This window comes from Acanthaster planci, linkage group LG10 (genome assembly GCF_054643075.1).
Source record: "Acanthaster planci isolate LZ-2023a linkage group LG10, COTS_SCS, whole genome shotgun sequence".
Taxonomy (NCBI): Eukaryota; Metazoa; Echinodermata; class Asteroidea; order Valvatida; family Acanthasteridae; genus Acanthaster; species Acanthaster planci.
This window is the reverse complement of record NC_141786.1, coordinates 14,775,258-14,799,668: the sequence shown is the minus strand read 5'-3', so window position 1 is coordinate 14,799,668 and position 24,411 is coordinate 14,775,258. Positions and strand designations below refer to the sequence as shown.

At 42.5% G+C, this 24,411-nt stretch overlaps 2 protein-coding genes across 3 annotated transcripts in view; both read left to right on the top strand.

Annotated features, from left to right (window-relative positions):
• Window positions 1–18,279, top strand: part of LOC147797851 (PIH1 domain-containing protein 2-like) — a 30,734-nt gene extending 12,455 nt beyond the window's left edge. The window contains exons 2-5 of one of the 2 annotated variants that reach the window (XM_087142441.1): window positions 13,363–13,552; window positions 15,338–15,461; window positions 16,258–16,799; window positions 17,210–18,279. In XM_087142441.1, the coding sequence (XP_086998567.1) occupies window positions 13,454–13,552; window positions 15,338–15,461; window positions 16,258–16,799; window positions 17,210–17,356 (912 nt within the window). In that variant the 5' untranslated portion in view covers window positions 13,363–13,453 and the 3' untranslated portion in view covers window positions 17,357–18,279. Of the gene's footprint in view, window positions 1–13,362; window positions 13,553–15,337; window positions 15,462–16,257; window positions 16,800–17,209 lie in introns of those variants that run through there. The other variant, XM_087142442.1, reaches the window with a different exon arrangement.
• Window positions 18,280–22,761: 4,482 nt separating this feature from the next.
• On the top strand, window positions 22,762–24,138 carry LOC147797850 (uncharacterized). Its single transcript, XM_087142513.1, has 3 exons — window positions 22,762–22,783; window positions 22,976–23,896; window positions 24,134–24,138. The coding sequence occupies exons 1-3, from the start codon at window positions 22,762–22,764 to the stop codon at window positions 24,136–24,138; spliced, it is 948 nt and encodes a 315-aa protein (XP_086998639.1).
• The last annotated feature ends 273 nt before the right edge of the window (window positions 24,139–24,411 follow it).

Genomic DNA, 24,411 nt, shown 5'->3' with positions numbered 1-24,411 from the left:
ATCTGATGACCGCGTATGAGTATCCACAAGGTTTGTGAATCTGTGTTTTAACCGTGTTTATGTCTGCTGGCGTTAATTTTTCTAAAACCGACTCAAAATCGGCATAAATGACAAAAGGTGCGTCTTGCTTATTTTTGTAATTTTTGAACTTAAGTATATTCTCGCCTTTGACCGGCATTTCAACTTTACACGTAGGAACGTTTAAACCTTGACAATCTCCTTTGTGACTAGCTAACTTTTCTTCCGTTAGGAAATGTGTCATACACTTGAAACACCAATATTTTTGACCGTCGTGTTTATTGATGTCACCCGTCAACCGAGAAAAGTTTTTAATCCAACAGTAGTGATTCTCTTCATCTCGGGTAAAATAAAGTAAATTGATCGGTTCTTCTTGACGCTTGCTTTTGTGGAGAATGTAAATACCGTCTTTTTTGGTGTAACCAAATACATTGATTGCCAAATTATTTTGCGATTCGATACGTGGGATTTGTGAAATCGGTGTTGGAAAGCTTATGTTTGTAAAATTTAAACCATCTGATTCTGGCCGGTAAGTCGAAGGTCGCTCCTTATTTATTTTATATTTTGGATTTGTTTCTAGCTGACTTTTGACTCCGTCTGAATATAATTTTAAAGCTGCTCTCAACGCCCATCGGATACATTCTTGATCTTTATTTTCGACGTTTATGATTGCTTTTTTGTCTAACAGTTCCTTAGGCAACGGAATGTAAGAAGAACCCACCGGATTGTATTTAACCGCGTTGATGTAAAAAGCGACAACCTTGTCAAAGATCCAACCCGAGCCTTTCTGCGTATGGGCCTCCACCTGTTCGATTTGTTCTTCGCGTTGCTTAGCGAGTGCATTTTTAACGCTTGGTTTATTTGTTACTACGTCTTGATCACTCTGAAATGGAAAAGTGCCGTAGTCAATCGTTCCGTCAAGTTTTTCCAATCTAAACCGCACTTTAAGATGTGTTTGTAATTTGTAACTCCCGATTTCTTTGAGTTCGGCCAACGCTGTTTTCTCTATCAACTGCTTGTAAAAATCAAAAAAATGTATTAAATCGTCTTCATAGAAGCGAGGAATCAACTCCCAATTACGAAAATTATCTTTAAAACGCCTTATACGTTTAATGTCTACTTCCTCGAGTTCTTTAGGTTGTGTATAAGCTTTAATCGCATTGATAAAGTCCTGTTTGACGTATCTGTCTTTGTTTGCATAAGGAATATTATATTTTTGTACCGTTTTCAACAGCTGCCGATATGACTGACTCTGAAGATACCTAAATTGTTTTTGATCCGCTCGTATAGCATTTATTAGTTCAAATCGCGTATGATGTTTACGTTTTGGTGCAAGTAATGGGACGTTATACCGTTTAACAAAATCTTCTAAAAACGCCTTCTTAAATCGATTGAAATTCGTTAGTAGAGGTCGGTATTGCTGGTTGCTCATATCTCTATTTATATATAGGTTTCTAAAATTTTTATCATTTTTATTCGGGCGGGATTTCTGTCACGAGTTGTTTACAGCCGGGGTCAAAAGTTCAAGGTCAGTGAAGTGGAAATCCCCGGCGCTAGTCACGAGTTGTTTACAGCGAGCGAGCGAGCGGCGCCGGGGTCAAAAGGTGAGTGGAAATTCCCCGGTTTTTTGGGTCGATGTACTACCCAAGGGTTTTGATCAAAAACCGGGGTTCACGTCATTCCTGGATTTTCCCTTTTTTTCCCACTGAAGATATTTCGGCGATTTTTTGGGTCGATGTACTACCCAAGGGTTTTGAGCAAAAACCGGGCAAAAAGAGGCGCGTGCTCCAGAACTGTCACTTTTATACTACTACATCAAGTAAACCTGAAGGCTAGCTAGCACAATGACAAGATTGCCTTCCAGCCGTCACCCCACTATCAGTGCTTACAGACGACAAGCAATCCAACAGCAAAGACCACTAGCTCCCAGCCTAGGTTCACGACACTCAGCTCCATCACTAAAGTAATCTAGACCCAATACGGTTCGCTACTACACCTACCAGTTATAGTCACGACACGCAGCGCCCCAGGTGCAGCGTCCACACTATACCTCGCACAGTCACAGCACAGAACGGTAAGTAGTAGAGAAGAGCCGGTTCTGGATCACACGCCCCTTTTTGCCCGGTTTTTGCTCAAAACCCTTGGGTAATACATCGACCCAAAAAATCGTCGAAACATTTTTGGTGGGGAAAAATGGGAAAAATGAGAAAATGCCGGAATAGTGCGAGATCCCCAGTTTTTGATCAAAACCCTTGGGTAGTACATCGACCCAAGAATCTCGGGAATTTCCACTCACCTTTTGACCTCGGCGCCGCTGGCTACGCTCGCTGGCTCATAAGATCCCCCTTCTCTTTCCTTTCCTATCCGATATTCCCCCAAATCTATAGGACAAAACTGTAGGACAGTTTTTTTTTGCCAAATTTTTTCCTGTCGCAAACCGAACAAACGAGTACCAAACCGAGCACCAAAACAGGAACCAAACCGAACAAACAAGTACCAAACCGAACAAACAAGTACCAAACCGAACAAACAAGTACCAAACCGGGAAAACAAACCGAACACAAACAAGTACCAAACCAAACAAACAAGTACCAAACCGAGCACCAAAACAGGAACCAAACCGAGCAAACAAGTACCAAACCGAGTCACAAACAAGTATCAAACCAAATACAAACAAGTACCAAAGCGAGCACCAAAACAGGGAACCAAACCGAACAAACAAGTACCAAACCGAACAAACAAGTACCAAACCGAACACAAGTACCAAACCGAGCACTAGACCCAAACCGAACAAACAAGTACCAAACCGAACACAAGTACCAAACCGAGCACTAGACCCAAACCGAACAAACAAGTACCAAACCGAACAAACAAGTACCAAACCGAACAAACAAGTACAAAACCGAACAAACAAGTACCAAACCGAGCACTAGAACCAAACCAAACAAACAGGAACCAAACCGAGTTACAAACCGAAACCAAAACAGGAACAAAACAAGAACCAAAACAGGAACCAAACCGAGCACTAGTACCAAACCAGGGAACCAAAACAGGAACAAAACCGAACAAACAAGTACCAAACCGAACAAACAAGTACCAAACCGGGGAAACAAACCGAACACAAACAAGTACCAAACCAAACAAACAAGTACCAAACCGAACACAAGTACCAAACCGAGCACCAAAACAGGAACCAAACCGAGCAAACAAGTACCAAACCGAGTCACAAACAAGTACCAAACCAAACACAAACAAGTACCAAACCAAACACAAACAAGTACCAAAGCGAGCACCAAAACAGGGAACCAAACCGAACAAACAAGAATCAAACCGAACAAACAAGTACCAAACCGAACAAACAAGTACCAAACCGAACACAAGTACCAAACCGAGCACTAGACCCAAACCGAACAAACAAGTACCAAACCGAACAAACAAGTACCAAACCGAACAAACAAGTACCAAACCGAACAAACAAGTACAAAACCGAAATAAACAAGTACCAAGCCGAGCACTAGAACCAAATCAAACAAACAGGAACCAAACCGAGATACAAACCGAAACCAAAACAGGAACCAAACCGAGCACTAGTACCAAACCAGGGAACCAAAACAGGAACCAAACCGAACAAACAAGTACACAGGGAACCAAAACTGGAAACCAAAACAGGGAACCAAAACAGGAAACCAAAACTGGGAACCAAACCGAGCACTAGTACCAAACCAGGAACCAAACCGAGCACTAGTACCAAACCAGGAACCAAACCGAGCACTAGTACCAAACCAGGGAACCAAAACAGGAACAAAAACAGGAACCAAAACAGGAACCAAAACAGGAACCAAAACAGGAACCAAAACAGGAACAAAAACAGGAACAAAAACAGGAACCAAAAAGTATCTTTCTACAAACACTCGGCCTTTGCACCCAAATAAGAATCGGCCCCGGTTTGCTTTTGTCCAACGCCTACCAGAACAACCTGCTATGCGACGTTTCTGAGTTGGACTACGTGTCTGGTAGCCGAGACAAACCAAAAGACCTAGAACCCATCCAAAGCAAATTTGTAGACGATATATACCTATAGAAGTCTCAGTGCGAAATCCTGATTTGAGAAAAATGGCCAGCCATGCCAAACGCGAAATCTAGCAGACACGCGAAATGTCAGAAAAAGGCACGGAACCAATTTTCCTTTCTTGCAGCATTCCTTCCCACTGGCGAACGGTGGCGAGTTCGATCGACTGGCAGTGCATCGTAGTCGATGTCCCAAATTCGACGATATACGTAGGTTGGTACGCCAATGTAGCTACCAGGCACGTCGCGGGCGTCGCCATTCCGTCCAAGGTCAAAAACGAGAAACAGATGTACACAGCTATTCGTGCGGTGATCGCGGAATACGGCTTTGTCGATTTGCCGATATTTGTGCTGGTAGTTTCTAGCTACGAAAAAGAGTCTAGCGAATTTTTTCTAGAACCGACGCAGGTGTGGTACAAAAAAGAAGGCGAGACGATTCTGTGCAACGCGAATGCCCCAACCGCGGTTCGAGAATACAAACCGAATGTATCGACGTATCTACCCGATACACGACAGATTCGATGGACCTGGCGAGAAAAAGCCTGTCACAAAAAGCAAGGCACGTATGTCGTTCCAGACTTGGATCGTTTTGTATACAAAGTGCCATTCGAAGAACAAATATCGGTACATACGTATTCCAAGCAACGGCTGGAATCTATTCTGGACCAGTTGAAAGAGACGGAGCTCGAACTCCAGTGGCAAACAAGCAAAGAGAACCTGGCCCGGCAAAAAGAAAACCAAGCGAGATTTGTGGAGACTTGGCCGGAAAAAATCAAAGAGATACAAAGACAAGCGGTCTGGGAGGCCAGAGAAAGAAAATTGGTAGAAGCGGCCAAAAACAAATGTATGTCCTGTACAAATTTCTACGATAGATATCGGTCTTTGAGAAATACTGAGGGGGAAATTCTCTGTACCGTTCTGGGCTTTGTATTCTACGGTACCGAGGTCAAAAGGGGGTTTCCTTCGAATCTATCGATTCTGTTGGAGTACGAATACGAAAGCCACCAGTGGAACGATTCTGGCAAACGCAGTGTCAGGCTATACGCAAATAGGCAAACCATCGACATATATGACTGGTTGCAGGAGAAGAAGCTTCTACAAAAAACAAAAAACGAAACACGCGACTACAGCATTTTCTATTGCGAGAAGAAAATAGATATCCAAATAGATCCTCCATCTGTGGCCCACCGGGGAACCGACTACGAGTTCTCGTACAACCCGATCGTGCTCTATTCTATAGACGAGCCACCGGTGGTATATACGGTTCCAGATGTGCCCTATTTGGAGGAAACGATATGGACCCCAGACAAGAAAATTGCCAAAGTGCCAGAGGGTGTGTATACGGCTGAAAGATTTTTCACAAAATATATACGAGGGAAAGAACGAATTCGACTAGAACTAGTAGATTCGTCTGGGGAGAAATTTTGGTTTGGAAGCCATTGGCTAGACGACTATTTCGAAAAGAACGAAGTCGACGTTCGAACGCTAGTGGCCCCGGTCTCTTGTAGAATCGGTGCAAAAAAGACGACTCCGACAAACACGATGGACCAACGATTTGCACTTTTGGTGGAGGAGTAGATTTGGAAAGAAACGTTCTGGCCGAGTACAAAAACAAAAAACCAGAAACTGGAGATACAAGCCAAAAACTAGATACAAACCAGAAACCAGATACAAACCAGAGATAGAAACCTGGAGATAGATGCAAACTAGAAACCAGATACAAACCAGAAACTAGAAACTAGAAACCAGAGCCAAAAACTAGAGATACAAACCAGAAACCAGATACAAACCAGAGATAGAAACCTGGAGATAGATGCAAACTAGAAACCAGAAACCAGATACAAACCAGAAACTAGAAACTAGAAACCAGAGCCAAAAACTAGAGATACAAACCAGAAACCAGATATAAACCAGAGATAGAAACCTAGAGATAGATGCAAACTAGAAATTAGAAACCAGATACAAACTTGAGATAGAAACCAGAAACCAGATACAAACCAGAAACTAGAAACCAGAGCCAAAAACTAGAGATACAAAAAAACCCCCAGAAACTGGAGATACAAACCAGAAACCAGATACAAACCAGAGATAGAAACCTGGAGATAGATGCAAACTAGAAACCAGAAACCAGATACAAACCAGAAACTAGAAACTAAAAACCAGAGCCAAAAACTTGAGATAGAAACCAGAAACTAGATGCAAACCAGAAACCAGAGATAGAAACCTGGAGATAGATGCAAACTAGAAACCAGAAACCAGATACAAACCAGAAACTAGAAACCAGAGCCAAAAACTAGAGATACAAAAAAAAAACCCAGAAACTGGAGATACAAACCAGAAACTAGATACAAACCAGAAACCAGATACAAACCAGAGATAGAAACCTGGAGATAGATGCAAACCAGAAACTAGAACTCAGAAACTAGATACAAACCAGAAACTAGATGCAAACCAGAGATAGAAACTAGAAACCAGATGCAAACCAGAGAGCAGAAACTAGAACCCAGAAACTACAAACCAGAAACTAGATACAAACCAGAAACTATATACAAACCAGAAACTAGAAACTAGAGATAGAAACCAGATAGAAACCAGAGATGCAATCCAGAAAGAAACCAAATGCAAACTAGATAGACACCAGAGATAGAAACTGGAGCCAAAAACTACAAACCAGATAAAAACTAGATAGAAAATAGAACCCGGGTAGAACCCAGAGATGCAAACTAGAGATAGAACCCAGAGATAGATAGAAACTAGATAGAAACCAGATAGAAACCAGAAACCAGAAACGAGATAGATGGAAACCAGAGATAGATAGAAACCAAGAAGAAACGAGATAGAAACCAAAAACTAGAAACCAGATAGAAACTAGATAGAAAATAGAAACCAGGTAGAAACCAGAGATGCAAACTAGATAGAAACCAAAGATAGATAGAACCGAGATAGAAACTAGATAGAAACCAGAGATAGATAGAACCGAGATAAAAACCAGATAGAAACCAGAAACCAAATGCAAACCAGATAGAAACCAGATAGAAACTGGAGATAGAAACCAGAGATAGAAACTAGAGATAGAAACCAGAAACCAAATGCAAACCAGATAGAAACCAGATAGAACCGAGATAGAAACCAGAAACTAGATACAAACCAAATGCAAACCAGATAGAAACCAGATAGAAACTGGAGATAGAAACGAGAGATAGAAACTAGAGATAGAAACCAGAAACCAGAAAGAAACCAAATGCAAACTAGATAGAAACCAAAGATAGATGCAAACCAGAGATAGAAAGAACCAGCAAGAAACTAGAAAACCAGAGATAGAAAGAACCAGAAAGAAACTAGAAAACCAGAGATAGATAGAAACGAGAGATAGAAACTAGAGATAGAAACCAGAAACCAGAAAGAAACCAAATGCAAACTAGATAGAAACCAAAGATAGATGCAAACCAGAGATAGAAAGAACCAGCAAGAAACTAGAAAACCAGAGATAGAAAGAACCAGAAAGAAACTAGAAAACCAGAGATAGAAACTGGTTTGCATTTGGTTTGTATCTAGTTTCTGGTTTCTATCTCGGTTCTATCTGGTTTCTATCTGGTTTGCATTTGGTTTCTGGTTTCTATCTCTAGTTTCTATCTCTGGTTTCTATCTCCAGTTTCTATCTGGTTTCTATCTGGTTTGCATTTGGTTTCTGGTTTCTATCTGGTTTCTATCTCGGTTCTATCTATTTCTGGTTTCTATCTAGTTTCTATCTCGGTTCTATCTATCTTTGGTTTCTATCTAGTTGCATCTCTGGTTTCTACCTGGTTTCTATTTTCTATCTAGTTTCTATCTGGTTTCTAGTTTTTGGTTTCTATCTCGTTTCTTCTTGGTTTCTATCTTTCTCTGTTTTCCATCTATCTCGTTTCTGGTTTCTGCTTTGTATGTGCTTTCTATCTAGTTTCTATCTATCTCTGGTTTCTATCTCTAGTTTGGATCTCTGGTTTCTACCTGGTGTCTATTTTCTATATAGTTTTTATCTGGTTTTTAGTGTTTGGGTGCAGTTGCTATCTCTGGTTTCTATCTAGTTTGCATTTGGTTTCTTTCTGGTTTGCATCTCTGGTTTCTATCTGGTTTCTATCTCTAGTTTCTAGTTTCTGGTTTGTATCTAGTTTCTGGTTTGTATCTAGTTTCTGGTTTCTAGTTTCTGGGTTCTAGTTTCTGCTCTCTGGTTTGCATCTGGTTTCTAGTTTCTATCTCTGGTTTGCATCTAGTTTCTGGTTTGTATCTAGTTTCTGAGTTCTAGTTTCTGGTTTGCATCTATCTCCACGTTTCTATCTCTGGTTTGTAGCTCCAGTTTCTGGTTTGTATCTAGTTTCTGGTTTGTATCTAGTTTCTGGTTTCTGGGTTCTAGTTTCTGCTCTCTGGTTTGCATCTGGTTTCTAGTTTCTATCTCTGGTTTGCATCTAGTTTCTGAGTTCTAGTTTCTGGTTTGCATTTATCTCCAGGTTTCTATCTCTGGTTTGTATCTGGTTTGCATCTAGTTTCTGGTTTCTATCTCAAGTTTGTATCTGGTTTCTGGTTTCTAGTTTGCATCTATCTCCAGGTTTCTATCTCTGGTTTGTATCTGGTTTCTGGTTTGTATCTCTAGTTTTTGGCTCTGGTTTCTAGTTTCTAGTTTCTGGTTTGTATCTGGTTTCTGGTTTCTAGTTTGCATCTATCTCCAGGTTTCTATCTCTGGTTTGTATCTGGTTTCTGGTTTGTATCTCTAGTTTTTGGCTCTGGTTTCTAGTTTCTAGTTTCTGGTTTGTATCTGGTTTCTGGTTTCTAGTTTGCATCTATCTCCAGGTTTCTATCTCTGGTTTGTATCTGGTTTCTGGTTTGTATCTAGTTTCTGGTTTGTATCTCCAGTTTCTGGGGTTTTTTTGTACTCGGCCAGAACGTTTCTTTCCAAATCTACTCCTCCACCAAAAGTGCAAATCGTTGGTCCATCGTGTTCGTCGGAGTCGTCTTTTTTGCACCGATTCTACAAGAGACCGGGGCCACTAGCGTTCGAACGTCGACTTCGTTCTTTTCGAAATAGTCGTCTAGCCAATGGCTTCCAAACCAAAATTTCTCCCCAGACGAATCTACGAGTTCCAGTCGAATTCGTTCTTTCCCTCGTATATATTTTGTGAAAAATCTTTCAGCCGTGTAGACGCCTTCTGATACTTTGACAATCTTTTTGACCGGGGTCCATATCGTTTCCTCCAAATAGGGCACATCTGGAACCGTATATACCACCGGTGGCTCGTCTATAGAATAGAGCACGATCGGGTTGTACGAGAACTCGTAGCCTGTTCCCCGGTGGGCCACAGCTGGAGGATCTATTTGGATATCTATTTTCTTCTCGCAATAGAAAATGCTGTAGTCGCGTGTTTCGTCTTTTGTTTTTTGTAGAAGCCTCTTCTCCTGCAACCAGTCATATATGTCGATGGTTTGCCTATTTGCGTATAGCCTGACACTGCGTTTGCCAGAATCGTTCCACTGGTGGCTTTCGTATTCGTACTCCAACAGAATCGATAGATTCGAAGGAAACCCCCTTTTGACCTCGGTACCGTAGAATACAAAGCCCAGAACGGTACAGAGAATTTCCCCCTCAGTATTTCTCAAAGACCGATATCTATCGTAGAAATTTGTACAGGACATACATTTGTTTTTGGCCGCTTCTACAAATTTTCTTTCTCTGGCCTCCCAGACCGCTTGTCTTTGTATCTCTTTGATTTTTTCCGGCCAAGTCTCCACAAATCTCGCTTGGTTTTCTTTTTGCCGGGCCAGGTTCTCTTTGCTGGTTTGCCACTGGAGTTCGAGCTCCGTCTCTTTCAACTGGTCCAGAATAGATTCCAGCCGTCGCTTGGAATACGTATGTACCGATATTTGTTCTTCGAATGGCACTTTGTTCCAAGTCTGGAACGACGTACGTGCCTTGCTTTTTGTGACAGGCTTTTTCTCGCCAGGTCCATCGAATCTGTCGTGTATCGGGTAGATACGTCGATACATTCGGTTTGTATTCTCGAACCGCGGTTGGGGCATTCGCGTTGCATAGAATCGTCTCGCCTTCTTTTTTGTACCACACCTGCGTCGGTTCTAGAAAAAATTCGCTAGACTCTTTTTCGTAGCTAGAAGCTACCAGCACAAATATCGGCAAATCGACAAAGCCGTATTCCGCAATCGCCGCACGATTGGCTGTGTACATCTGTTTCTCGTTTTTGACCTTGGACGGAATGGCAACGCCCGCGACGTGCCTGGTAGCTACATTGGCGTACCAACCTACGTATATCGTCGAATTTGGGACGTCGACTACGATGCACTGCCAGTCGATCGAACTCGCCACCGTTCGCCAGTGGGAAGGAATGCTGCAAGAAAGGAAAATTGGTTCCGTGCCCTTTTCTGACATTTCGCGTGTCTGCTCGATTTCGCGTTTGGCATGGCTGGCCATTTTTCTCAAATCAGGATTTCGCACTGAGACTTCTATAGGTATATATCGTCTACAAATTCGCTTTGGATGGGTTCTAGGTCTTTTGGTTTGTCTCGGCTACCAGACACGTAGTCCAACTCAGAAACGTCGCATAGCAGGTTGTTCTGGTAGGCGTTGGACAAAAGCAAACCGGGGCCGATTCTTATTTGGGTGCAAAGGCCGAGAGTTTGTAGAAAGATACTTTTTGGTTCCTGTTTTTGTTCCTGTTTTTGTTCCTGTTTTTGTTCCTGTTTTGGTTCCTGTTTTGGTTCCTGTTTTGGTTCCTGTTTTTGTTCCTGTTTTGGTTCCCTGGTTTGGTACTAGTGCTCGGTTTGGTTCCTGGTTTGGTACTAGTGCTCGGTTTGGTTCCTGTTTTGGTACTAGTGCTCGGTTTGGTTCCCAGTTTTGGTTTCCTGTTTTGGTTCCCTGTTTTGGTTTCCAGTTTGGGTTCCCTGTGTACTTGTTTGTTCGGTTTGGTTCCTGTTTTGGTTCCCTGGTTTGGTACTAGTGCTCGGTTTGGTTCCTGTTTTGGTTTCGGTTTGTATCTCGGTTTGGTTCCTGTTTGTTTGGTTTGGTTCTAGTGCTCGGTTTGGTACTTGTTTGTTCGGTTTTGTACTTGTTTGTTCGGTTTGGTACTTGTTTGTTCGGTTTGGTACTTGTTTGTTCGGTTTGGGTCTAGTGCTCGGTTTGGTACTTGTGTTCGGTTTGGTACTTGTTTGTTCGGTTTGGTACTTGTTTGTTCGGTTTGGTACTTGTTTGTTCGGTTTGGTTCCCTGTTTTGGTGCTCGCTTTGGTACTTGTTTGTTCGGTTTGGTACTTGTTTGTTCGGTTTGGTTCCCTGTTTTGGTGCTCGCTTTGGTACTTGTTTGTGTTTGGTTTGGTACTTGTTTGTGACTCGGTTTGGTACTTGTTTGCTCGGTTTGGTACTTGTTTGCTCGGTTTGGTTCCTGTTTTGGTGCTCGGTTTGGTACTTGTTTGTTTGGTTTGGTACTTGTTTGTTCGGTTTGGTACTTGTTTGTTCGGTTTGGTACTTGTTTGTTCGGTTTGGTTCCTGTTTTGGTGCTCGGTTTGGTACTCGTTTGTTCGGTTTGCGACAGGAAAAAATTTGGCAAAAAAACTGTCCTACAGTTTTGTCCTATAGATTTGGGGGAATATCGGATAGGAAAGGAAAGAGAAGGGGGATCTTATGAGCCAGCGAGCGTAGCCAGCGGCGCCGAGGTCAAAAGGTGAGTGGAATTCCCGAGATTCTTGGGTCGATGTACTACCCAAGGGTTTTGATCAAAAACTGGGGATCTCGCACTATTCCGGCATTTTCTCATTTTTTCCCATTTTTCCCCACCAAAAATGTTTCGACGATTTTTTGGGTCGATGTACTACCCAAGGGTTTTGAGCAAAAACCGGGCAAAAAGGGGCGTGTGATCCAGAACCGGCTCTTCTCTACTACTCGGTAGAAAGCGTCCTCCACGATCCTGCCACTCTGCGACCCAGCAGCGAAACCCACAAACTGATTGTGCGCGCTATAAGGACGCTGCAAGCGCCCAGATCTAGTGCTCTACGCAACGCTGATTGGTCAACGCAATGCTTAATAATTCATGACTTAGACTGGCATTCATGCCTACCCCTGTTTCGTCACAATATGATAAGAAAAGGAGCCATTATGAAAGCTACATAGTACGTGTCCACTGTAAGGTTAATCCTCTGATCATCTGACACTGACAGTCTGTAAAGTGCTATTCTAGTCTGTTTAGTCCCCGAAGTTCTTTCCCACAACTCAAATCTAGGATTATTGCCAAACATTATTTATCCCTGGCATTTCTACTTTCCTATTGAAGTGTGGTCATATGGAATCTTGTCTTGGCTAGATGTGTTTTACAAATGAAAGAATATTCCAAATCAAAGCATAGCAAAATAGGCTTAAAACAAAAGTGTTCACAGTGTACTTTCACAGAGTTTTTACCATCATGACTCCTACTAGTCCTAGAGATCAGATACCATGGTCCCTTCGACCTTTTCTTAAGAACAGTAGTTTTGTGTCCTTTATTTCGTCGTGAGTTCATGGTGTATTTTCTTGCGTAGCATGCTTTATCAGATTCTGGGAACTCACTCTCATGCACAGAGTAATGAGCCTAGTCTCCTTAAAGCACGCCTCGACCGTCCTTGAGCATTTGTTCATGTATCCTGCTGGACAGATTAATTTACTTTTTACTTGCCCACAGAAATTTTTACAAGCCCACTGGACACATTCTCAGTGAAACTAACTTTGACCGACTGATTTAATTTTAAAGTTTTTTTTTTAATTATTTCAACTGTTACTGTGGAGTTTGGTTGTCTTTTTTTAAACTTAAAAGCAGACAATTCAAACTGATACCTATAACAACATCGATATCTTCGGCAATCCATTTCACAATGCTTTTTTTATTCAACTTTATACACGTTAACCTTAACCTTCCCCAACGACACAGAATTAAACAGCTTAGTAAAATGTTTAATTCTGTGGGGATAGGTCTGGTAGGCCGAGGCAGCTGGCTTTTGCATTGGGTTTGGCATACCTCAGAAAAACAAAGTCCAACAGCCTCTGTGCACCAAGTCCCATATGGGTGTTGAACTTTGTGTGAATGGTGAAGGTTAGGGCCAGCAACCCTTGGGTGGTTAGGGTTAAAGAATGCATTTTACTTTTACCGGCAGCAGCTTTTACTAGAATTTGTACATGTACTGTATGCCTGTCAAGTGTAAAGGTCGAGACCTGCTTTAGGATTTGTCCTATTTACAGTGTTAATTTGTGCTTTTGTGATCACTGGTTTCAGGAAACCATGGCAACAGGTGCCCAAGATGACCTGATGAAGCAGGCCCAGCACATGTGGTCCATGTTGGATGAGCTGGCAGAGACAGACGTAGATGCCTACAAGAAGTTTATCTAGACAAACCTGCAGCAGGGCAAGAAGGAGTTGGCTCTGGCCAAGCCCTGGATGTGCGTCAAGACAAGAATTTTGGTTGGTAATTTGATCCTTGTCTGAATCACTACACATTTGGAAATATATATCCGAGTGGTTAGGGTTTGAAGCTTCCAATCATAAAGGGTCAGGGGACGAATCCTGATATGTTGTGACCTTGGGCGAGTCACTTGATCCCTTTGTGTTGCTCTCTCCCCAAGAGTAAATGGGTGCTGGTGAAGGCAGATTTGTTTAGCCGTTTGCGCCTAGCACAGTAGCTTGGTGTGAGTATTCTATCCAAAGATGGTCCCAGGAGTATTCAGCTGTTGTTAGCCCAGGAGGGAGGGATGACGATTGTATATAGACTGGCGCCTTTAAATGACAGATTCTCTTAGACTCTGTGCGCAGCATGTAGACTCTGATATTGTGATCATGCATTGGCTCCATGCTGGAACGAGGCAATTGCTTATTGCATGTACATGTACACTTGTATGTAACTAACGACGATCCACTGGTGGGTACTCGCCAATTCATTCACCTGTGTATGCATTAGTTGAGGTAATGGCATGGGACAGCCTGGGTATGTACAACCCTCCCCCCGTCACATGTACTAGTGCATGTATTTCTGCTGAAATATATGGACTTCACACGTTGTATGCCCGAAGTACTGGCACGGGCCTGCTTGGAAAACTGGTTGGCAATTTCCTTGCCAGTGAGAGGTGCTTCAAGTCGGACTCCAGAAAACTAGAAAAAAGAGGACTTGCCTTCCCTATTATGAATGTGACATTTGCAACTGTACATGTAAAAATGTATACCCAGAGTTTTACAAACCAGCAGTAAATCTACATTTTCCAAATCTGAATGGTTTTTCTTTTCTTTTGAGTTAGTTTTTGAATTCAAATTTAATCTATCTTGTACCATTTGCCAGCCAGATTGAATTCACACAGAAAAGGGATGTCCATCAAAAACCCTGCTTTTCAGTGTCCAAATAATTTGAAATTATTTTGGTAAGAAATCTGAAGTTCTTGATGGCACCAAATAACTAGGCCTATTTGATGGCATCTCAGGAAATTTTATCTCAGCTTATTTAGCAGCGGGCTACATGCAGATGTTTTTGTGTTTCATTCACATACATTGCATTGCATCCCACATGTACCTCACGGTCATGCACATGCAGAAAAGCGCACACTTGACTAAACATGCGACAGCATCATACACATTTACATGTACGTTAGCCTTAACGCTGACAGTACTCAGTACAACAAAATACTAAGTAATAGCCTGAGCCTGAAGGACCAAGCGCTACAGATTACTACTTCTGGCTAGGTTACTTCCATTGTTACTCATACAGAGAACAATAACGCCATGCATTCATAGTGCCACAGCACTGTATGGTACATTGTCTTATCTATTGTATCTTATGGCTTCACAGAACAATAAAGTCACGTCCTCTTACAAGCGGCAGCACTGATTACTACATTTTACTACAAGTAGTAATTTGTGGTATTATGTAGGGTTAGGGTTAGCATCTATTGCTAGCCACGGTTGTTAAAAATGGACATTTTGTATGAGTTTAACAGTCACTGTTAACAATATTCGTGGCTATACTAAGTCTTGTGGTTACATCTGGTTTCAGCATTTTAAACTCCATCTTTGGGTCTGAGCACCAGGGGACTGTGGCACAGTATAAAATTCCTTTTTTCGGAAACATGACATCCTGCATTAATTAAGAAATCAAACCTTGTGAATGTTCGGTTCAGGATCTTGAGGTGGAGCCAAAGTCAGTCGATTTGAGAGAGGGTCACAGCCATTCTTAAAGTATTATGGTTACCGACATTTCTATTTTCAGAAGCCTTACAAAGCCACATTGTACATCAACATCTGCAGTTGGTCCCGCATTGACAAACCCAGAACGAGCACAGACCCTATCAAGGTCACTGCTGGACCAGTTCAAGATGGGCACGATGAAACAGGTACGGGTCACTTACATGTAGAAACTTAATGGAATTAAACCTAGGGATAAATATGAAACAAATCCACTAAAACTGTAAAGGGAAACTGACTAGAATAAAGAAATTGACAAAAGTGGGAATTGAACCTGTGACCTCCAGGATACCATACCACAGAGCACTGGTAAGATATTCCAGAGGTCGCAGGTTCAAATCCTGCTCTAGTCAATTTCTTTTGTCATCTTTATGGTATATGCAAATCAATCAAATGCAGTGTATACCTTTCAAATCAGTAACGTTGGACTTCACAAAGTTCATAATGCTCAATACGCTGAAGTAGCGTAAGATGGGAGTAATCGCTAGACACAGATTACACGTATGATTCTGTGGAGTTCACTGGGCACTTTAATTTGACAGAAAGAAACTTCTGGAAAATATCCCTGTGAGGAACGGAAGAACATGTTAAATGTTCTTTGCTTGTAAGCTCTGCTTAGATTGAAGAACAAGCCAGAGTCTTAATGTCAACAAACCTCTTGAATGCATGGCTCTGTCCTCAGCTCCGTCCTCCCCACTGAAGGCCTGTGGCTCTGTTCAGAGTTTGGAGATACATGTAGATGTACAATTGAAGAGCAAAGTTATGTTACATACACTGTATGTATTACTATTGCAAACCCTCTAATGTATATCTTTTCCTCCTGAAATTAATGTCCTGCTACTTCCCCAGTTTGCACTCTTTTAACGAAAATCAACTTATGTAAAAATGGTTTCAGCTCATATTTGGTTTGATTTTCATATACATGTGATAATTACCAAATGCTAGGTACTTTCAAGGTGGTCCGTGTGGCCTTCAATCCAGATGTATTGGAGGAATGCAGCAAGAGATCAGAAGAGAAGGACATGCTAATAGGAAATGCCATCGACTACCTCAAGGATGAGAAGAAGTTGCACCTGTCGTCCAGTTACCACATCTGCGATGACATCCGATTCAAGGGGGATCCCACGGATCTGGGGGATTTCTTCTGCTCAGGAGTGAGAGCGAGACAGAAGTTGGAAGAGGAGCAGAGCGCCAGGAACCTGAGTAAGCTGACGCCTGATTTGCTGCTGAGCCAGCTCAAGGTGTCAGATGACCAATTGGGAGCCACTACCGTCAGCCCGGATGTGACTCTGCACTCGAGCTTGAAATCTGACAAACTGAAAGGCGGCTTGATCCAAGAGATTTCCAGTCAGGACGTTGGGCTAAAGTGCCCTGAGTATGACGTGAGGTTGAAAGAGGCAGATGCTAAGAGGCAGCAAAGACTCGTGGTCAGGATTCTGCTGCCCGGTGTTCATTCTGTTGCTGACTGTGAGCTAAATATTACCCAGGTACACCCACGTCCATCGTTCTTTCACTTTCTTGTTTAAGCCCTTAGAAGGATGCCTGTAGTTGAAAAGGGGCATGTAATACGCTACATACTGTACTGCAGCGTGTATGTACATGTTATCACACTTGCCTGTTGAAAATCAATGCAACCTCTAGCCTGCAGGCATACATGTACATGTCTATTCGTTATTGCTGACGTGGGTCTTTAACTACGTAAATCAGTTATGCCACAATGAAGTTGCCCAGGCGCAGCATTGGTGGGTTTTTTTGGGGGGACCATTTCATGTTGGGATTAAAATTCTGTATACCTACACCTACGTGTATGATTGAAGTGAACTTCATGAAATGTGGAGTTGGGTCTTTCACTTGTCTTTAAACATTAGATTCATTTGTCGTTTTTTTTTCTTCACAGGAAGAACTAAGTCTCACGGTGGCAGACAAATTTGAGTTACATCTGCCTCTACCAGAGGCAATAAGAGAAGATGATTCTACGGCCAAGTTCAACAGCAAAACATCCTCACTAACTGTTGCCATGCCGACCAGGACCTTCGAGAGTTGACGGCTGCTCTGACACTCACCACCAAAAGATAGTGCAGCGGATGTGTGCAGGCTGGAAAGGATGTCTGCCAAGGCATGATTCTGGGAATGAGCTCAAGCATGGATCTGACATTTAAAAACAAGCAACAAAAGTAGTTCACCAACTTTTGTGCATAAGAGTTATTCAGAGTTGAAATGCAATAGGGATGGGCAAGGGAACCTGGTGCCTGAGTGCCCAAGTACCTGGCTGACGATGTCATAAAGCATTGGAGGTCATATTCCATCGTCACAAGTTGTGCACAGTAGCTTCAGGTAAAGACAGAGAGATCTCAATCAAATAGAAGACCTAGATACACAGAATGCTAAAACAGATGTCTCATACGTGCAGAGGTTGTTGATGAGTACTTTGGACGCAAGGTGGTAGTTGCAATTGAGAATGCCTCTCCAAGTCCGTCTTTTCTCTAGATTGTGGGATACTTTTCTTTTGCAAGGGTGCAGGTACACCTGTTTAATTACTTTCACAAGGGACCCAGTTCCCACATGACCCGTGAATGTTCACCATTACAATGCAATTTTCTCTACGTCTGTAAAAGTGACAATAACAGATTGTCACACTGACAAGATACACGTTCATGTACCCATTAATTTAACGATTGAGCTTAGTGTGGTGCAAACTACTGTGTCGATTCAAACCAACGATCCATTGCTGATCATCTCGGTGGTTCTGGGGATACGGCATTTGCTCTAGTAAAGAGGTCATTGGTTCAAATCTCACCAGAACGAGCACGTTTCCCAACTCATTGAAGCTCTGAGGAAGCAGTTACAACTTGTCGACATGAAGAGTGAATTCTTATCATTATAGACACCCCAGCAATACAGTTTTCCCTTGTCAACTTGACAAACTTTGCAGTGAGTGATGCGAATGATAACAGATAAGAGAATGCAGCTCTTGGTTCATTTGAGTGGTTTGTGACTCGTAAGTGGTTGACTCATGACGACTTGTTTGCATCTTTTGGAATCGATTTGAAACCCATGAGGCTGGTCTGGATAATTCAAGTGTACATCATCATCAGGGCTGCAAAGCCCTGCAGTTTACATGTACATGCTGCAGCAATGATTGGCTTACCAACAGCAGGTTAGCAGTGGGATAAGCTATGTGTCATATCTGTGCATCTTGCAAAGTTCAGGTTGTCGGCTGACGTAATTCATGGGCCTGGGCTGATAAATATTTCTTCCGGGCAAAATTACAATTTAAATTGTGACACACATACCTCTAAGTAAACCATTACAGCGAGGTAAAAATCTGCCCAGGGGATATCAATCAGCCATAATTTGCCTGGGTGAAATACTAATCTGCCTGGGCAAATAAGTGTCATTTAGTCATTAATACAGTTTCCTTAAAATACGCTGTTGCTACATGTATATCATGATATTTTAGGTAAGCTGGACACAAGTACCCAAGGCCACCTGTGGCTGTACATGTAGCTAGACTGGGTCCCTACATTGTCTCCATATACCCTCCGAATGTCAACATCTAATGCGTGGTACAGTGGCGCGTAAATTAATCTCGGAGGATGAACCTTTATTTCCAAAATTATGCATTGATGGCCACGGTGGTAAAGGTGAGCTGCCCATTGAAAATGAACAGGGGGACTGAATTCGACACCATTTTCTCTTCGTTTCTGTATCTTGGAACGATTTCAAGAGATATATGTAAAAATCACCATGGCTATTACTTTGTGGTCTTGGTGCGATTTTCTTGGGGAGGGGGCACAAAATAAAGACTTCCAAAATTTCTCTCGTCTCGGACTTACAAAGTTGAATAAAACAGCAGGGCTCCCTTCCAGATGAGCTGAAGAGAGAACTTTGCATGACATGTATGTTGGGGTACCGTTCTCCACCCACACTCAACAGAATCATGAGCCATGAAGTTCTTCAATTTTTGATTTCAATTCTCCTTTCGTCGCTCTGAGTGGTTTTCTCCCTGATTTGTTTCCAGCTAAGCAATGGTTTGCTCTGGGAAACTTTGAAGTACATTGCATTGTACAGTCGAACCAGTCCATTCTTCATCGTTTCATTCCTGATAATGCAAAGTTCCTGCAGTAAAAAAGTTATTTGCAAAGTCCGCATCATAGACTTTCATGCGCATTTATCTTTTATGTTTAATTTTTTCAAGTTTTTATTCATGAGGACATTAAAATTAGCATATACATGTCGGTGCGCCCGCAGTGCAATAAGTGAACAACCGCTGGTGAAATTTTCAGGCTTTGTGACCTAGCCACTGAACTCAATGACCCGCCTTGGGCAGAAGCATAAGGTTGAGAAGTGTTTATTTTGTTGGTGCGATTCGCCCGCAACACACGTAAATGTATTTTAAGTCATTCTTGAAACAGCGCAGTGTGCAGTTTCCACCATTTTGGTCACCCTGAGCTGGCTGTGGTACACAGCTCTGCCTCAGAGCTGTTTGGAGTCAGAGTTCCGACATGAGTGTCTCAGTTGTTGGAACCAGAATGGTGGATTATGCATCAATGCACACATAGTCAACTGGCATTTGGGTTTTCTCTGTATGTACAGCTCGGCCCTGGCTAGGAAAAATGCGCCCTCTCTTGATACCACCCGGCGGCCCTTTGGGACTAGGGGAGCATTCAACCCCTCTGCCATTTCCTGCAAGAACATTACCCTCGTTCAAGTGACAGTGTGTAATTCAAAACCCCATTAGCCACACCTCTTGGATATGATAATCAGTGCAGGAATCCTCACTGTTCCAACTTTGGCAGAAACTGCAGTTTTTGGGAGACAATTACAAGAATTTTAGGCATCACGTACTACCAAAAGAGTTCACACGGTAAAGAAACTGCCTCAAAAAAATCTTTTTCAGTCATGATCAAAGCAAATTTAACCATAACCCTGAGCTTAATGAATTTGTCGTGCAAACACCGTTGGTTTTTGTTGTAATTTCACACGATTGGCTGGTTACAGTGTACAATATTCACTGCAACTTACATTCCACACACTCGTTTCATGTTTGAGTCAACTATTTTGTGAGAAATCGGGAAACACACACGGGGGCGGCATTTTCAACGCTTAAAGCAAAGGTCTTGTAGTTTACCTTACATACAATCTATGGATTTTAGGGTGTTCGTAATACAAGCGAACAATATCCTCGGGGTCAGGGTTCTCACCAGGTACGACAGGTTCCCATTCCCTTAAAAGGGAGCATTGCCTCTGCTCCTCGACCGTGTAGCATTGCAGCTTCATCCAGGAACGCAGTCGACTCGTGTCCTGACATCGAAACGAGAAGGCATGATGATGCAGGTGCGCGCGCGATCGTGTTTATAACCGCACTTTCATCTCAGTTTACTCGTCGATGAAAGTCCAAAACACCATCCTCTGTTGATTCTTTAATAACTGTAAGTAAAAAAGAATTATGTCGTAAAACAAGGGAGGATTAACGTGTGGAAATCGTACTTTTTGTTGACGAAAATCATCATGCTCGGAAACAGCCGTAATATTGAATCATACCGTTATGCTGTAGGGGTGATTTTGAATTCGTAAAGTTTTCCGTAAAAACAACTTTCCTTAAATAAACTTTAACTTCAAACTGATCCAATTTATTTTCCATTTTACGCCTGACATTCAGGTTTCTATAATTTCAGTTCACAGTTCTTTTGGTGAGTGTATGTCGGCATATTTTTAGCTGCGTTTGGGTTTATCCGTTCATTAATGGAGACCCCCCACAACATCTGCAAATACATGTACTAAATAATTATAAGAAAATTGTCGCCTGTTAAAGGATGTGATGTGCGAAGTGATGGTAGGCCGGCCATCGTAAAAAAGAGAACGTTTTTTTGTTTTCTCGAAAACTACAGCATTCTTGTTGGAAATATTTTAGAGACTGGTTGAGACCGTTATGCACTTTCAAGTCGGATATTTTAGGATTATACGGTAGTCCGATTTTCGAGATTTTACCAATGGTGTACGTACACCACCTTTAAGGCTAAGTTCCTGCCAGAATCGTACTCACGTACAAGCGACGTTGCGGTGTGGTTTTCCCACAGCAAGCAATGTCATTGACAAGCAGGCCGGATGCATCATTAAGTTGGAATTTCCACATGCGCTAAAATAGCACGCTGAAATTTGCGGGAAGTTCCTGGCTCTCCTTTTCTGCGAAGTTGATCTATTGGAAAGCAGTCCCCAGCTCCTCAAGCAAAAACCTTAGTTGGAGGGTTTTAAGATAGATCATGCATGGAGGAAGAACACAAAGGTTGTGTCCTTTCTCCGTGGATAGATAGAGCAGGTTTTCAACTTTACCCAATTTATCACATAATAATACGCTTTTGCTTATGCCCCATGTATAGAATTTCTAAATGCATAATGATCTGTTGCCGATCGTATGTTGTATTTGAATCATATTAAAGGGTGCACCGTGTATGTCAAATCTAATTGCTGGCATGAGATAGTGTTAATTTAAAGACGCCAAGCTTAAACCGGGAAGATGAGGCTAGACGGCTGGTGTCGTGGTGGGTAAATAAATTACTAGATTTATGATCGGATGACACACACGTTCTTTCATATCAACATTGTGTTTTCAAACTAATTCAGGTTTGGCCCCAGAGAGATTTTAAACCTTATTAGCTAAATCTATTGGATGTGATTGGTCCAAACTATAAGACTGATCAGTGCAAAAAATCTCAGCACTCCAGCCTTTGCAGAAAGCTATGGTACATTTGTCAGTGTGAGCTTTTAAAGATTAAAATTGTGATTTTGTCCCGCAAATAGCGAAAATGGAAGTGTCGTCATCAACCAATTACATACATGTACATATAGGCTGTCCTGCTCAGTGCATGTATGAACGCCTGACGTAGGAGGTGGTACTCAATCGACGCAGGGCTGGGCTAGTATACTGTGCATTATGTAGTGTGTACAATGTACATGTACAGTAGTTGTTTACAAAGAGTGTACATGTACATGTACACCGTACATGTAATGTACATAAAGTTAAAAAATGGCTGGAACCGAAGACGTCAGTGTCACGTACATGTACTGCTCGAACCTTTTTCAGTCATGATCAAAGCAAACTATTGGGATTTGATTATGGACCTGTCGTGTGACATCATTGCTGAATAATATATTGGATCCATTATGTTTGTCATATAGCGCTATTCCCTCGTATAACTCCACCCCACTTTCACTTTTGTATCTGCCAAGGGAAATCCCCCTTCCAGTACATGTACGAGTCAAATAAGTCGTATGTCTGCATGGTAATGGTGCGAGCTGATTCAATGCAATCCCTTTGAAGTTGGATTGCGAAATGTTTCCTGGAAAAGAATGACTCGCCGATCCGGGTTCAAGTGTCGCGGAAAAATTGCTCATAAGTAAAAGACATTCGTGTGTAGCATCAAATGATTGGCAACTGCAGTGGATGCTATGGCCGACTCTCCGAGTGCAGGTATCATTTCCGCGGGCTTTTCAGCCTCGACAGGACTGCACATTCAGAGTCCTTTTGCACAGCAAGTACCTGAACCAGAGCAGGCACCCAAACCAGAGCAATTAGTACTTGAAAGCCTGACACATCATGGATGGATAGATCAAGCTTTCAAATGGGCTGGCAACATTGTGTCTGGTGGCTTATTTTCTGCAGTTGGTGCCGACCGCTCTCAAGGGCACGAGCCGTTCGTCGCGGGGGCTACCGCTGAGACTGCAGGTCTTGGAGCGGGCTCAACCACTGGTACCCCCAGTATCATCAAACTTAACATGAAGGATCTCTTCAGCATGACGTCCATGATGTACACGCCACCCGTAGAAGAGAAAGATGAGCGGTCCATTTCAGTGCGAATCCACATGCTGAAAAAGAACAGATATGTCAAATTAGACGTGGACACCAGCTCAACCATCGCGGAGTTGAGAAGGCAAGCAGCTAGTCAGCTCGGCCTATCCCACCGCAGGCTGATGCTCATCTTCAACGGCAGCCAACTTGAAGACCACGAGGAGATCAAATCCCTGGGAATGTCACATGGGTGTACCATATTTTGCATGGAATGCATCCCAGGCGGACAGATGGGCATTTTCCAACTCGACCCATCTGATCTGGACCCAGGGTACGACTTTGACTTTACAAATCGATCCAGTGACGGGAAGACGTACTGGCGAGGTGGCCATAAATACCGGCGACCGTACGGATGGAAACGGTACGCGGTCAAAGTTCACGGCGAGTATGACAACGACACTTGGCTGGGGGAGAACGGCATTCGTACGGAATCGAGTCCTGGTGAGTGGGCAGTGAGCTACCACGGCACGGCAGAACGTCACGTCAAACCAATACTGGAAGACGGCTACAAAATCGGCCACAGAGAGCTCTTCGGACCGGCAGTTTACACCAGCCCGAACCTGGAGAAGATCGATGAGTATGGCTACACGAAAGAATTCACCAAAGATGGCAAGAGATACAAATTTGCCCTGCAGAATCGAGTGAATCCAAACCACCTGACAGTGATCAAACCAGACGAGACCGGCTATGCCGACTTCCCTTACTGGTTATCCCCCATGCAAGATCCTAAACGAGGTATATTTCATGTCAGACCATACGGTATACTTACAAGAGAATTGTAGATAGCGATTGAAACCGAAGAGAACAGAATGGATCATCCATAGACACCTTAGCTGCGAGTGATCGGCAAATGTAATAAGCTTTCTCGGCCAATTGTGGAGAATGAATTAGAGCAACATTCGTTTTTGAGCGAAACACAATACACGTTCAAAATCCCCGTGTTTATATTGAATGCAAATTTTCCCCATTCAGATTAAAGCAACACCCAATACTGACATGGTCTGAAAAAAGACAGATTTTCTGGAAATTAAACTGCATTGCACATCTACAATTAGTGCAACGAATGCGTAAAACCAAATCACGTACATGTGTTTGTAATCTTTCAGATGAAACGTACTGTATATTCATGCAGAGTGAAGTCGAATGCTTGTTATTGCGAAATGCCTCGGTTTTCAAAATCTGTGCCAAATGTGATTTTTATTTGACAAATTTAATCGCTCATTTTTTTCAACTTGGCCCGGAAAACCTTT